Here is a 16,812-nt window from a genome sequence, read left to right on the forward strand (position 1 = left end):
TCTTTTCTGTAATAAACATCAAACTGAAATACTATTCAGTGTTCTATATGTGCATGGATGGTCAGCATCTTCAAAAAAACAACTTTGGACACCAGTTTGTTATATAAATATAGCAGATAACCTAGGACTATAACCTGACTTGTTGTTCTCTGAGGCAGGAATATCATCCTGACCTTCCTACAACTAGTGTTTCTCTATGTGTCCAGCAGATGCTTTACTTTGTGATCTCCAGAGGTGCCTATAACAAAATGAAGATTCCTGGGCCCCACCCCAGGAATTCTTTGGAATCAGAATCTCTGGATGTAAGGCCTGGAAGATTAAAATCTTCATTTTAAATGTTTCATTAGGTTATTCTTAATCACACTAAAGTTTAAGAACTAGACCTTCTTTAGGAAGTACATTTTTGTACAAGTTGCAACAGTAGAAATTAATATAATTCATTCTGGCTACAATTCTGTTTGTGTTTTGTTTTGTTTTGTTTTTAACTGATAAAAAATGACTTTTTTTTTTTAACCAAGCTCAGTTGTAACTATGTTGTCTGATGAGGGTAGGGTTCTGGAATCCTCCTCATATGCTTGTGTGTTTTGTTGCTTGTATTTTGCTTAATCAGGTAGTTGCTTTTTTAAAAAAATTCCCCCAGGGGCACGGGGAGGGCTGTGCAACACAGAGAAGACAAGTAGTGATTTTACAGCATCTTACTATGCTGATGGACAGTGACTAATGGGGGCATGTGGGGGGAACTTGGTGAAGGGGGTAGTCTAGTAAACGTAATGTTCCTCATGTAATTGTAGATTAATGGTACCAAAAAAAAAAAAAATTCCCCCAAACCGTTTTCTCATTAGTTTAGGAATTGATGTCCTTACTAATAGAATTTTACTGAAATGGCTTCTGAGTTTTTGAGAGTTACTGTAGTATAATAAACAATACTTCAACCATCACCTTTGTATGACTTGTTGGTGAACATTATTTCTGGCTGTCTGCATAGACTTGATGGTCAAGAGGGCTGTGTTTGTTGTGCCCAAAGTCACGAATCCCAGAAAACCACCAAGGAGCCAACACCGATGCAAAAGCAAAGAGCCTTTATTCGAGCTAACTCGAGCTCAACCTCTCATCTACACCAACGCAGTGGCAAGATGCCAGAGAAAGAGAGCGAGTTTCAATACCACAAAGGTTTTATGGGGTTCTAGGGCAGTTGGTGGGGTGATGGTCATGGCTCTGACTGATTGGCTGGATCTAGGGGTAGTTGGTGGGGTGATAGGTCATGGCTCTGGTCAATTGGCAGGGTCTAAGGGTGGTGGGTGAGCTCGTTGCTGACTGGAGAGGAGAGAGACCAAGCTCCGATTGGGTGAAATAGGATCCTGGTCCTGATTGGCTGAAATAGGATCCAGGTCCCGATTGGCTGAGGTAGGATCCGGGTCCCAATTGGCTGAAATAGAATCTGGGAGCTTGCCCTTTCATGTTGGTCCCTAGCAAATGTCAGAATGTTCTCTTCAGCATGCTGGCACCCCATCCCCTCTCCCTCCTTTTTAAACTTGGGGCAACATGATGGAATTAAAGACTTGTCCCACTCTGATTTTTAAGAAAATTCTACCTCGTCATTGAGTTCAGGGAAGTCAACTGCTCCATTCATTAAGTAGGATTCCAAATAGCTTATTATAAAGATATCTTTTGTTATTTTCTTGCTCCCTGAAGGAATGTGTAAAACAGAGTATGAGATTTTTATAATGAATTTTTTTTGAATGGGGAGATTGGTGATTATATTTAAATCTTTGGAAACAGACAGACCTACCAGTTTTCCTTTTATGTTGCCTTATAAAGAATAGTGTCTTATAGAACACGAAATGATTTACATTTCATAGAATTAATTTAAAGTAATAAAAAAGTAACTTCGGTTGGAACTAGGCAGATTTTAAGTACTAGCCATATGTCACAAATGACAACTCTATTGGACAGAAGTAGTACAGATAATTTCTATCATTGCAGCAAGTTCTTTTGGACAGTGCTGTACCAGACTGGCCATTTTTAAAAGAGAAGAGGCAAATGAAGAGGAAAATAATAAAAACCTGAATTTCTACCCTTTGTTCCGCAGTGCAACTTTTCCTGCCTTCTTGTATCCTTGATTAAAATTGAGAAAAAGGTCTGTTTTGAGTGTCATCACTTTGGCCTTGTTTTTTAATGTTTATTTCTGTTTTTCAGGCTGGCAGTGATGGTGAAAGCATAGGAAACTGCCCTTTTTCCCAGAGGCTTTTCATGATTCTTTGGCTCAAAGGAGTTGTATTTAGTGTCACAACTGTTGATCTGAAAAGGTAAGACTTGGGGTGCAGTTTGGGATCAAACGTAAGTTGAGTATATATTTTACTGTTTTCAGTTTGATCCTCTCCCCATTCCTCACTTTGCTTGCCTATGTTCTCTATAGGAAATGTATTAAAGTTCAGCTGTGATTTATGGACAAATTTACTTTGTTAAAGTATTATCGGTAGTTCACAATGTCAGTAAATTGCATGTGGACACTCAGTATTTTTAGGAACTTACTGTATGTTTACCTTGAATATCAAGAGCAGTACCAGGGGCTAAATTTTCGTGTGGGTGCAGTGAAGTCTTTGACTTTCTGGTGTAAACACAGTGCTATGAAGAACTTTATGAGCAGACAACTTCTTGTAACACACGGCATATGTAATCTGGATCCTTAAAGACAAGAATGGGATTTTAGGAGGGTGAATACTATTATGGTCTTTCATTTAATCTGCTTTGCAGGGAATAATAGTACATTTCTATAAGTAATAATTTCTATGAGTTAACCATTTAAAAATTTCTATTTGAACCACATTTGGTTGAACATAATTGTAAAATAGGAGAAATTATTCCTGGCTCTGTGATTGTTCACACCGGCTGAAGAGTTGCTTCTAACTTACTTTCCAGAGACCAAAGTGGAGGGGACTGAGAAGAGACCTAATAATGAATAAGTTCCTTTTACTCAGGAAATTCTCTTTTTCCTTAGCAAATAGGCCTGAGGTGAAGAACATTCATACTTAGAGGGGAATCAAGAGTTCATACTTAGGGGGAAAACAAGAGTTAAATTAAGGGTTAAGAACAGATATACCAACAGAAAAATCTGGGATTCAGCAGTGGCAATGTATTCCTCTTTATACAGATGCCACAGCATGGTTTCCTGCTAATTTTTTAAGTGTATCAGTTATGAATAGTGTCCAGGGGAAAATATTGACAGGCTATTACTTGATGGGTGGTAGAATTCATGTATGTTATCCCTCTGGGCCTCACAAGGTGAGAGATACCTGAGAACTGTAATCTCATTCCTAGTTCTAGGTTAGCATTCTCTGGGACCTCTGTCAGTTCTTTAACATTTATTCTTCACTTAATGCTAGTGCACTTATTTGAGATTTTGTAGACTAAAAATTTATTGAAAGAAAAGCCATGAAGTCTTCCAGGAACCCCTTTAGCTATGTATATGAATGTAGAGATAAGCCTTTGGGGTAGTAAGAGTTAAAACTACAGTCTCTTCTGAAGAAATACCTAGCTCATACTGGACAGAGCTATTATGAGAATGAAATAATTCATGAAATTACCCCTCTATTACTATTTTTTCTCTACGTGCATTCACAAAGGAAGTTTGCCAGTGTGACTTCTAAAAATAGACCATGCCACTAGGCACACACCCTTATTGTGTCTTAAAATACATGGATTTCTCCTATTCCATTTTTGGCTTGGAGCAAGGGAGTTGACTGCCATGCTTTGAAAAAGCCTCCTTTGAGCAGGTCAATACAGTGCTTGATTGTGATACATACCGGTGATAGTGCCATAAACATGGAAGTCTGGTTCAGAAAAGGAAGTGAACTTATAATGGCTATTTCAGAATCATCTTTCACTTTTCATTTATAAACTTTATAAGGCATTTTTCCTTTAAGTTGATTAAAATTTGTGTATGTTTAAGAGCAATATACCCAACATGTAAAAAGTGACACATGGGAAGTAGGATGAAATATTCAAGACCTCCTAATTAGAAAATATTACTACTCAAAGTAGGATGTATGTTTATTTCCTAGGGCCTTGCATAAAATCAACAGAGAACATTCAAGATTGGAGCCATGTTTAGTTTTCTTTAGAAATCTTAGGTCTACAGTACACCTACAAAATGCTTCTTAAGAGCAATTAAAAGTGTGCAGTAGTACCTGGTACTGTAACCCCAGCCCCTGGTGATGTTTCCCCTTCACAGATATCATTGCATTTAGGTTTGGTTTTTATCCTTCCAGACCTTTACACACTTACAGGCTTGAATAAGATTTTGCACAGTTATAGTCTTGAATAAGATTTCAAAGAGAAGATACCCCCAAGAAGTGAACATTGGCTCTAAAAGCCAGGGTAAAATGAAGTTATCACAGAGGAATAAAACGTCCTGTGGTAAAAAGTACCTTTCATAATACATTTGTAACTTCAAAACTCTGAATATGACTGTTTTTAGAAAGCTGTGGGGGAGAAAATGCCTAGCGTGTTATTTTCCTGTTAATTGCCCAATTCTTCCTTACAAACTCTGATCCCAGAACAAACCGGTGGAGAGCAATAGAACTCAGCTGAGAGCTTTTTAGAAGCCCACTCTGTGTTCTGAAAAAATTATAGTTACATGACATTTCATCCATAAGAACAAGCCGGTTTCTAGTGCTGGGACTGTGTGACACATTCCCTTTGAAATCTCAGTTGGTGTTTATGACTCTGCTGGTGGTACTCATGCACTCCTGTGAGGCTGGAACTATCTCCCATTGCTTGCCTGCCAGTGCAGCCTTAATGCTTTAGTGGGAGGCATTTCTAAACCTAATTTTATGTTCATGCTGCAATTGTATTATGGAACTTGCAGATAAAAGAAGTGCCCAGGCTTCTGAAGGAATTTAGGTTTATATCAACTACCATTTGAACAAAAGCGTCAGATAATTGTTAGTGAAAATATTAACATTTGAGGCATATATTAAAGATGTTATCACATGTCATCAAATGGCAAAGTGAAAAGCGTTAGGAGTAGAGATCAGGTTCTGTGGGAAGAGCTCTGTCACTGATTTCCCTGGGACCTTGGGCAAGCCACCTCATGTTCTTGGAGGTCAGTTAACCTCATTTTTAAATTCAGGTAAAAGGAAGGGAAAAATAAACAAACATTTCTTCAGTGTCTACTATGTGCTGAACACTGTTCAGGGTATTTTTACTACTCTTATCAAACCATTTATAGACCTGTAATTGAATAGAAGAATTCATTGTTTTATTACACTGATGTTATAGGTCCTTTTTAGTGACAGGTTCATGGCAGTGATCAAGATCTTTATTTGAAGACTGTCACTGTCTTCATTATGCTCTGAAGTTCCTAAGTGAGAGGTCAGCCTCTTTAGAGCACAGTTAACTCAGAGAGGTGGGCAAGGGGGAAGAGAAAGAAGAAAATATGAGAACAGCAATGGAAATATGAGAACAGCTATAACCAAGTCTCTGGTTATAGCTGAGTGTGGCTATATTTTGTCCTATACTTTTTGGTGTAAACTTCTCTGGTTTTCAGAAATGAGAATAGAAATGACACCTTTAAGAAATCAGCTTTTATTGTATAAGCAGTGATCTTTACTATATTACCAGTGAATTAGACTCCCTCTTCAGTGGTATTCTCTGAGAAAATACGTAAATTGAAGAAGAACACTTTAAAAAAGTCTGGGAAATGTATGTTTCTATTTTCCCATTTCCACCATCAACACTGAAGCTGATCCTTTGTCTTGTCACAAATGATTTCCTTCTGCTTCACATGTCAGCATACCATTTGCAACGTTTTTTGTGAGACCCATGTGTAAATTGCCATAACAAAGGCTTAAGGTTTTGCAAGATTATTGTGATAGTTTAAACTTTAACAATTTTGTAATAGTTTAAATGTTACAATGAAGCTCTAAAACTTATAGTTCTGCATATCTTAAAAGGCAGTTATAAACTCAGAACAAAATCTGATTTCCAAAGAGATTCATCAGATAGTTTGTTCTCATCAACATGTCTCTGTGGTTTCACACTTCTGAAAACAGTCTTCAGCAAGTTGAGAGATCAGTTTGATTTCCAGGTAGATCTTTAGTAACAGCAGCATGAATGACATACAGAGAGACTAAATGGAATACACAGGCCAGCCTTCTAGAGAAATCATCCATTTCCTGCTGCTGGCCAGTTAGGAAAGGACAGACTACATTCTTCTCTTTTGTAGAGTTGACTTGAGCTACATGAAGCCCTTGTTAAGAACAGTCCCACAATATGTGTCGCATGAGTGCATTCTGAGTCACATATATACCCAGTGTGGGGGGGCAGGGTGGGGGTGTGTTGTGGAGAAGGGAGAGAGAGAGACAGGGACTTTCAGACAGAGGGAGCCACATATCTTTATTACTATTTTTTTCAAGATGATTTCAAAGGCAATAAATCCTGTTGAGGCCTCTAAGAGCTGAATTACAAAAATGGATTGTTAAGTGAATGTTTTTCTAAAGCTGTTAATCAGTATGAACTCTACTTACATAAACTGTGTTAATAAAATCTGTTGAGAATCAGTAGAAGCTGTATTTGAAACCTTTTCATGATACTATTTTGTTTTAAAATGATAGGTCCACAAATTGACACTAAAGCACACAAAGATTAATAGTATACTATATTTAATTAAAATAAATAAAATCCTTTGACTGTTTGAACTGGGACACATAGATAAATGCTTAGAAACTCGGATCTTGGTTTGCATGTGTTTTAGTTTGTCCATGATTCATTTATTCAATTAGTGATTCTAGTATTAGAATATAGCAAATATAGTAAAGAATAATTAATAGAAGTAAAGTGTTCTGAAACAAAGGGTTTGTGGTGTTAACTTTTTTTTTTGCTTGTCATTTAGCATCCACTGTTCTCTTGATTTCTGTGAATTAATTTTATCCCCTAAAAATCAGCACCTTCAAAAAAGAACTCAATTTAAGAGATAAGTTCTACATACTTAGTATTTTTTTCTCCATTTAATGAGTTACCTAGTTACAGGTAAGTCATTGTTGTGAACCAGCTCCAATGTCCTGTGGCTACTCTCTACTCATTTTATCCGAAGCTACTGGAACTGAGCCACCAGTCTAACATCCTTCCATTGTTACAAGTGTACTGAATTAAATTTTAATTGAAGTTAAGTCACTTAAATTGCTTAAAACATTAGCTTCTATAAGGTTTCTCCTTCTCATTCCATTTCAAAGCTCTGTTTCTTGTTTTAGTTTCTCTTATTTCCTTTTCCTCATCTGGAAATAAAACGCAAGAGAACAGAATACATTTTTTATCTAGAAGACTAAAAAAAAAATACTACTCTGATAAGTAATTAAAAAAAAACCCAAAACTTTGAAGAATATTCATGTTTTTATCTCAAGGTGTGAATTCTATGCAGTTTGCTTTTTCTAGGTATCACTTAAGGGAAACATTTAAATGAATTTAAATGAATTGTGAAATGTTCATTGAAAGCCTTTTATGAAGTAAACCAAAATGCCTTGAAATTTCTAGTCATTGCCTGTTGATTCAGTCTTGTTTGTCTCACACTGTAGTTTCTGAAGTGTTAAGTTTCTGTGAAACATCTGTAAAATGAGCCTTTGTGGGTCACACAAAACACCTGAGGCCTTAGAATGCCATGTGAGAACTAGAAGTTGAAGAATCTTAGATTCTATGATGACTTGATATGTCTTCTAAGTCACCACGATGTTTACAACTTGTCCATTTATTTGAAGTCTACTAATCTGTTTGGAGACATTAAATTTCTTCTCAAATCTATTCTCACTCTTGTATTAAGGACCTAACATGGTTATCCTTCATCTCAATAGTTAAACAGGGGAAATAGTTTCATCACTTTTGTTTCTGTAAAAAAAAGTCTGTATAGCTTTTCAGCACAAACAAGATGAACTATTCACGAGTCACAAATGTAAAATGGTTTCACTTTACATACATACCTCTACATTAATCAAATTTCTTATACCAATCAGTAAATGCTAGATAACCCGTTTTGACTCAATATAGACTCAAATAGTTTAAAACTGCCAATCTTAACTCCTGCATAACGCTTTGTTAATGTACAGTGAGAGGAGCAATGACTTCATTTGCATACTTTGGTTTAGTTCACTTTCACAGGCATTATTTTATTTGATCCTTACTGGTAAAGTAGGTCTTATATCCATAATACAGATGAGGAAATCAGACACAAATAGGTTGTGATTTACTTAGTCACAGAGCTGGTAAATGGCAGAACTATTCAACTTGGGACTTTAACCAGGTCTTTTTTTATTCAGTCTTTGTTTTTGTCTTATCTATCACACTAACTTTATCCCTCTTCTATAAATATTTTTGTTTGGTGAGCTTAAAAGCTTTCATAATTTACTATAGATGTAATAGCTGTTATTTATTGTGCTGCCCTCCCCCCATGGATTATTTTAAAGCATTAATCCTTTCCCTTTCCCTCACTCCACCCTGTTCATGAAAACTTATTTGTTAAAAAATATGGATGTATGTTATTACCTTACACATAAAAATGTTGATGGGTATATTTTGTAACTTTGGTATGAGAAAAGTGTTTTCCAGGTGATCACAGTTTGTATATGACAGTGTTAAGGAACGTTCTAAACTCATCACTGGGAACATTCACGGGATATGTGTGTGTAGTTCTCTGTGTGTTTATACAAATTTTATTAGCTCTACTTACTTTGATGAGGTACTGTTGTTCTTTCTTACCTTTGTGCTATTTTTTTAAAAAACTTTAAAATGTTAAGATTTGAAAATAAATATGTAAACCCTAAACCATTAGGTTTTCTAGACTCTTGATTATGTACAAGGTCTTTCCTAGTTGAGGAGGAAATAAATTATAAGTGGGATCAAACATGGGTCTGTGAGTAAGGATGTGACTGGGTGGCCTGAAGACTAAAGATGATGATGGTCTTGGATGTGCGGGACCCATTAGTGAACAAAGAACAGGTGGTTGGGTGATGAGTAAAAGGAGTAACAAAAGCAACCAATGAAACGAGAAACAGGAAAGGATTAGTTCTGATTTGGAGTTGAGTACTTTAAAAAGTTACTGGCATCTTAAAGATGTACCACACTGTTTAAATACATGTGGATCTGGGAGAGTTAAGTTTCATATATTCTGATCATTTGTGCTCAATTTTACCTTGTCAGATCAAAAATTGCTCAGTAAAAGAAAGCTGAAAAATAAATTAGATTTTGGCTTTTTAAAGTCCTTTTTTGGAGCTTAGGTTCTGACAGAAGTTGATAGATAACATATCTTATTTTTCTTTGGCTTGGAAGGGAGAAGATAGGCTCTAGAACTTGGGTAGAGGGAGGCTCTGAGTTAGAAAATTTGGGCTGATCCGGTAATTAATCAATCTTTTTATCTTTGATTGGAATGTAGTCACAGAGCAATGAGGCACTAAAGCCAGAACCGGGGCTGGGAGGAGAAGGAGAGAAAGACAGGGGGAGAGAATGAATATGAATAAGACCAGGGGAAATTGATAAGGTAGGCTGACTATAGATGTTAGGGTACACTCTATTTTAAAAATTATTTTTAATGACAAAGTAATTCACCTTCATGATACACTTAAAGATACCTTTTATTCAAATTCTGTGCATTTGTGGTAAGGAGAAGAGGCAGGAAGGGCTGTAATGGGGGCAAGTTCTTGGAAGCAATATTTTGTCATATTGCCTTTTTTAAGTTTATGTTTTTAATTATGAAAGATTTCAAACATACCCAAGAATAGAAAAAACTGCTGGGAGCCTCCATTTAGTTATTTTGCCCATTTGCTTTGTCCCTTCTTTTCTTTATCCTCCTTTTTCTGAAATGTTTTCAAGCAAATCCCAAGAATCTTGTCATTTCAACTCTACTTACTTCAGTGTACATCTCCAGACAATATGGACAGTTTCTTTCCCAGCCACAATGCCATTATTACATCTAGTTCCTGTGTATAATCCAATTTCCTCAGTTATCTCCAAAATACCTTTTTTTAAAAAAAAGGTGATACACAAAATTTTATTGGTTTCAAATGTACAACACAGTGGTTCAGCAGTTACCGATATTAGTAAATCCTCACTCTCTTTAGTGTGGTTACTATCTATCAATGTGGAAAGATGTTACAGAATCATCCAAAATGCCTTTTTACCTTTGATTTGTTTATATCAACATCCAAACAAATTCTACTCATTATATTTGGTTGTTCTGTCTCTTAAATTCTTCTGAATCTACAACAGCCCCTTGTAACCCCCAATTTTTGCTGCTTCCTCCATGCCGTTGGTAGACATCTAATTAGTTGAAGTGTAGATTGTCCCAAATTCTGGATTTGGCTGATTACTTCCTTGTGGTATCACTTAATTTTGTCCTCTAAACTCCTCATATTTCCTGTAAATGAACTTTGTGATCTCAGGACTACCCTGTACTCAAATTATTGATGATCTCAAAGAGCTTTTAGTTATGTGGGTTATATCTATCGATTTTACTATATTAGAAATTATAGCTGAGAAATTATTTATCTACTAACTCAAACAGTACAGTCATGAACTCATTATCACAAAAATATAATTTTAATTAAAAATAACTTTTTCAAGACATATTTAGTAGGAAGAGTGGCATTATTTTACATTTTTTGCACATCTCTAATGTCTGACTTAATAGAAGCCAGATTATAATATCTGGTTCTGTACATACTACCCTGTGATATCACCCATCAAGTAACCTATGGAAAACTCTGCATTACAGGCCTGAGAAAATAAGGGTGAAAAAAGTAAATGATGTCTTAGTATTTTGAGACTGGTTGTGACTTCATGGACCACCTGGTGAAAGGGTCCCCTTGACCACACTTGGAGAGACAACTGCCCTAAGAGGCTTGATTCTAGATTCAGGTTCAACTTTTTTTTGAATGAATACTTCATAGGTGGTGATGAGTGCTTCCTATTTAATCATTAGGATGCAAACCCTACTGGGTCATGTTACTGATTCTAGGATTCATTGATGGGCTTAGGGGAGCCATTTTGCTTTTTAATAGGTATTACCAACATTCCTTGTTATTAATACTTGTAAGCCTACCAGTTTCACCACCTTTATCAGTGTTCTGTATTTTTAGTTTTTCCTAATTAATAGAATAGTGTCTTCATTGTGTAGTTTTGAATTTCTTTGGTGAGTTTTTTGATGTTTTTCCTTGTGTTCATTTATTTTATCTATCACACACCAATTTTTTTGACTCATCTCTATTTGATTTTTTGATAACTTCTTAAATGAATTGGGTAAAATTCTAAAGTAACACATACGTAATACATATTTTAAGACTTCCTTATTCACTATAATATTTTGTCTATTCTGTGTTGCCTCTTATCTTTGGTTACACTATCTTTTCTATGTTTAAGTGATTTCAGTATTAGATAGTCAAAGCTGATGATCTTTCTCCCTAAGTCTAGACTTCTAAGAAAATGTAAAGAGTTAGCACTTGGATTTTGAACCTTATAGTTGAAAAGACCTGTAGGAATTAGCTGCTCTTCTCCTTTATTGAAAAAGAAGAAGAAGGCCTAGAGAAGTTATGGTTTGTGCAGTGAGTTGGTGCCGGAATTGCGACTAGAGAATAACTTTACCAAGTCTTTTTCCCCCCCATTCTGCCACCATTTCAGTTAGATTTGGAATGGGAATGAAGGAATTTTGTCTTTGGTCAAAGTCAGATTCTCCCAATTTTCATATAAATTAAGTGCTTCATGGAGGTTTGACTCTTAGAGTACTATTGCAGCTGTTATACTTAGTAGAAAAAAATACTATTTCTTACTCATTTTTATATTTAAAATTTATATTTAAAATTCTGAGAATGTGAAGTATTGATGCCTTCTCAGAATAAAAAATGATCTGATTTTGACCACTATTTTGCCTAACAGGAAGCCTGCAGACCTGCAAAACTTGGCTCCTGGGACCCATCCACCATTTATAACTTTCAACAATGAAGTCAAAACGGATGTAAATAAGATTGAAGAATTCCTTGAAGAAGTCTTATGTCCTCCTAAGTGAGTATCAGAGAAAATGTGCCTGGAAATAATTCCATCTCTTTAAATATTTATCTTATCTGGCTGTTGGAAACTTTTCTCCTGATGGTACTTGAGTTAAATTCACAGAGTATTAACTTGAAATGACTAGGAATTTTCTTCATTCATTGTAATTGATGCTACACAGTTGTTAGAATCTGGTTAGGCCAGTAAACCATACTGTAAAAGGTAGAAATCTGATTAAGATGTAGGTTGCATGGTGAAAGTAGGTTTAGTACAGTGACATAGGTGAGGAAAGACAGGTTATTTGAGGGATATAGGTCCCAAACTGAAAGAGGATGGAGAAGGGATGGGAAAAGACAGGTTCAAAATGAACCTCGCCAGAATGTGTAAGCAGAAGGGTGGTGGGGGCTGTTGGGGGAGTTCCTGTCAGGCCACTTAAAGGGAATTGGCTTTTATAGACTGTGTCCTTGGATTGTTTTTATTTATGTATTTCTTTGAGGTCAGAATGGGTGGAGAGTTGGGGGTGATGGTGGTGTGGCTGAGTGAGTGGACTCAGGAAAGGCTTTAGAGAAGATATAACATTTGAATTAAGCTTTAATTTTTAAAAATGGCATTCAGCAGGTAAATGAAGGAGTGACAGGCATTCCAGTCAGAAGAATAATTTTGAATAAGTAGTGTTTATTTTGGGGCCCTGAAGGTATGGTGGAGCATAGCATGCAGGATTAGGGCTGGTAGGCAGGAAGGCTACTAAAAGTCTGAATAATGATGCCTCTGTCTACATCTAGGCCTTCTGTCGTGAACAGAATTGCTCTCTGTTTAGCAATCTTGTATCAACCTTAAAATTTCATTTGCTTAAAGCTTATCCTCTGTCTTCTTTCCTGTCTTTTTAAGAGCCCCAAACTTCTTTTATCTCTACTTCCCAGGAGTCCAGATCTCCCTTCCATTTCCACTAAAGTTTCTCCAGACCAACGTTAATAAAACTATTTTTGACTTTTCCTCCAGGCCATGTTACATAATTAGAATACCAATAAATCAAAAACTGGGATCATTGTAAAATATAAATTGAAGATTTATACACATCAGAAAGGACCTATTATACACATGGGTTCAACTTAGTGGAAAAAAGTTGTAAGACTGTTGCAGAACCTACTAGATTTATTCTCAAGTCTGTCAGCTCCAAAAAGTCCTGTATTTGCCAACTTGTCTTCAGACACTAGTGAAAGTGATCTTCCTCTCATGTAACTGTAGATCACTGTATCAACATTCAATTATAAACAGAAAAACAGGTTGACTAACTTATTCATTCTCTATGAAGGAAACTATATTTTGTTTTACAGCATTGTCTGAAATGTTTTTTGTATAAATCCTTCCAAGGAAGTGTAAGTTTTTGAGTTCAGAATGCTGATAACATTACATCCCATTTCAGTCAGACAGACATCTTCTCATATTCTCTTCTAAATTTCTTTTCCACCAATAACAGCAACAACATAAATAATTTTCATTATTCCTTCATATATTTTTTCAGAGGGAATAGACATTAAGAGAAATAATAAAGCAAATGTCAAAACTTTTCGGTTTCTTGACATCCAATACTCTATAAAACATCATAGCTTTTTGAATATATATACATATAAATGTGATAGAAATTTCAGCTCCATGTGGTGAGGGAATATTTATAGAGATGCTCTAAGGAGAAATGGTCTATTTCAGTTTAAATAATTCACTTAAAACTTGGAGATATTACTGTTCACCTAAATTCTTTCTGAAGGTACTTTCCTTATTTTCATGTTGTAGTTTATATTCTCAAGAAAGTTTCTAAAATAAAGTTTAAAATGTTTACTTTATTTAGAAGGGAGTATTTTTGATGCTGCTCATGACTCTGCTGTTAATAACATTCAAGTGTTCATTATATGCCATGCACTACGCATTGTGGATTATTTTGATATTACCTCAGTCCTCTCAAAGACTTTCTGAAGAAATTGAAAAAGAGTAATGCAATTATTTGTCCGAGGTTTCACAGTTAATGGTGGCAGAGCTGACGGGTTTACTTTCAAAGCCAGATCTTCGTGACTTCAAAACACTGTGATTCCTGTATTCTTTTCTTTCTGTCTCTAATTTCATTGAATTTGACTTTTGTAAAAGAGGTAACATGTCAGTGTTTAATTGGGATTGTGCTCTAGTGAGTAAAAAATTGAAGGCTGGCCAGCTCAAGTGTAGAGGAAAGGTAGGAAAGAAGGAAAGTTTACTGTAGTGAGTAAGTGGTTCCAGCAAAGTTGGTTGTCAAACTTAATGTAATGAATCCTTAAGAAGCAGATGAGGTCTCAGTTCTGAGGAGGTTTTATTTATGTGCGCTGGAACAGCGTGTTTGGATCGGGAGCGTCTGCAGCCCATAACGGAAAATGCTCCAACGGCGTAATAATCTCTGTCACTCAGAAATGTTACTAGAGCAGGGGCGGGAGGAGGTGCTTCTGGGACCACCACTTGCATTCCTTTCCCTTTTCCCCTGTCGGTCTCGGGAATCCAGGGACCATCCTGACTCACTGCCTTTTCCCCTTAGGACCAGGAGGTCTTCAGGTCCCTAACTGTTGCTGATCCTTCTCCCACACTAATCCTTTTTGTTTCCAGATGGGATGAAGAGAAAAGGCAGAAGAGTTGTATAAGCTGGTAGACTAGAATCTAGCATTTCTCATGACATGTTTTTGGCATTTGATGATACTGAGAACAGAGTGTTTTTATGCAAGCAGTTCTGATTTAATCATGAGAAGTATAAATACAAGCAACTGTGTAGAGTTGTTTAGAATTGAGAGACTAATGAAAAGCTTAAATCAAGAAACTTTTGTTGGTCTGTGTTACTACAGGTTTTAAAGAAACTTTCACTTCTTTTCTGGGGAAAGTATGTGATTTTTTTTAGTTCCACTTGATTTAATGAAGGAACTGCTTTGCAAAAAAAAAGCTTTTTAAAAAACCTTTGAAATTTGCATTTTTAAATGTTGCAGGCCTATATAGATGGCTAACATTGATAGAAGGATAGAGAAAGCTATTTAAAAAATTTTGGGGAAGAACTCTACAAAGTGTTATTAAAAATAAGAAATATAGACAGTGAAAGTTGAATTACAAGGATAATTTAATAGGCTATGTAACCAGACTTTATTGTTACATTAACATGAGAAAGGAAAAAATGGCTGAGATCTTTCCTAAGATGGAACTATTGTTCAGTAGTCTACTGTTAAAGGTCTGTGATATAACACAGAATAAGGAACTGCTCTGAAAGTCTAAATACCCTGGATGCTCATGTCTGTGCTGTTGTTGACATATAGCCTTTAAATTAGTTATTTGCCTTCCTTTAGTATAACGTTGAAATGAATGCTCACAATAAGTGAAAAGTATTGTTTCATCAAGCTGTTTGCTGCAACTAATAATAATGGACAAATTATTAAAATCCAGTGTTTGTGGGGAATGCAGAAAAACTTGGCAACTGATTTTGGACCTGCTGGTTTAGAATTTGATTTATCTTTTAGAGAGAACCTGATCTGTAATAAAAACAAAACAACACTGGAGCTGGGCACGGAAATCTGAGTTTAAGTTTGGTGGTACTTTTAATTCAGTGATTCTGCCAAGTATGTAAGCTTTCTAGAGTATTATTTCCTTCTAGGCAAAATAAGAGTTTGAGGTGAATGGTCTCTGGTAGCTGTAGTGGTGTAGGCATTAAATTAATAAATTTATAGTACAAATTCAGTGGTTTGTCTTGGAGAAGAACAGGGCATGTTTAACTTGCTTTAAAGAAGAGTGTTTCGTTTTTTAAGAATTGTAGCAGCATTTTTTTCAGTATGAATAAGGATATGCTGATTGCAAATCCTTCTTCATTAAAATGAGTCTCTAGTAAGTATGCTTCTATTTGCTCATCATTATATCCCCAGCACTTAGTATAATGCCTGACATAGTAGATGCTTAATAATTAGAGTAAATGAATCTATGTAAGAATAATGAATGAATATATAAATGATTTGTAATTCAAGCCTACCTACAAGCTTGTTATTTTGAGAATTCTGAAGCTTACTTCATTAGAAAAAAGTAGGTACAGCTAAATATGGGTTGGGGAGGAGAAGAATGGTTTTGGAAACTTGGCCAGAGGAAGACACAGATGTATTAAAGAGGCACTTGTGTTTCTTGCACTATTTTTTGTTTGGACTGAGTCAATGAATGTACTGTATTATTAGCAGTAAAAACATTTAAACTGTAGGCTGGTGGTTTTTATAGTCAAGGGAAATCCATGATGTCAAATCTGGGATTAACTGTTTCAGCTGAGACGGAAGAAAAGAAAAGAAAAGAAACAGAGGGTAAAGTTTTCTAGAACTAGGAGGAAAAAATATATACATATTATATATATATATACATATATAATATATATATGTATATATATATATATATGTAAACTCAGGTGAAATTCATTTACTATTCATTGAAAAACTCATTAAAATTTTTTCATTTATAAGAAGTCTTCAAGTGTAAAAATTGAGAGAAATTTAAAAAGAGTATCTTGAATACATAGGTATCCAATAGATATTTTATATTCTCCTTGTCAATATATACTATGTCCAATTTTTAGAAGATACTTCTTTTCTTGAATTCAGAATAGTAAATATAAAAAATATGAATATAAAAACTAACCTGAAACTACAACTTGCAATGGAACTTTTCTTTAAAAGAAATTCCATCTTCATTTCAATTTAAAGCAAAGTAGCAAGACAGCATCTTAAAATACGTGAATAAATCTAAATTATTTTTTCAACA

General features: G+C 35.4%; 1 protein-coding gene across 1 annotated transcript in view; it reads left to right on the forward strand.

Moving 5' to 3' along the window:
* The window catches only part of CLIC4 (chloride intracellular channel 4), a 67,292-nt gene that overhangs the window by 38,096 nt on the left and 12,384 nt on the right, over window positions 1–16,812 (forward strand). The window contains exons 2-3 of the mRNA XM_036914756.2: window positions 2,197–2,306; window positions 11,914–12,039. Of these exons, the coding sequence (XP_036770651.1) occupies window positions 2,197–2,306; window positions 11,914–12,039 (236 nt within the window). The remainder of the gene's footprint in view (window positions 1–2,196; window positions 2,307–11,913; window positions 12,040–16,812) is intronic.

This window comes from Manis pentadactyla, chromosome 4 (assembly GCF_030020395.1).
Source record: "Manis pentadactyla isolate mManPen7 chromosome 4, mManPen7.hap1, whole genome shotgun sequence".
Lineage (NCBI taxonomy): Eukaryota > Metazoa > Chordata > Mammalia > Pholidota > Manidae > Manis > Manis pentadactyla.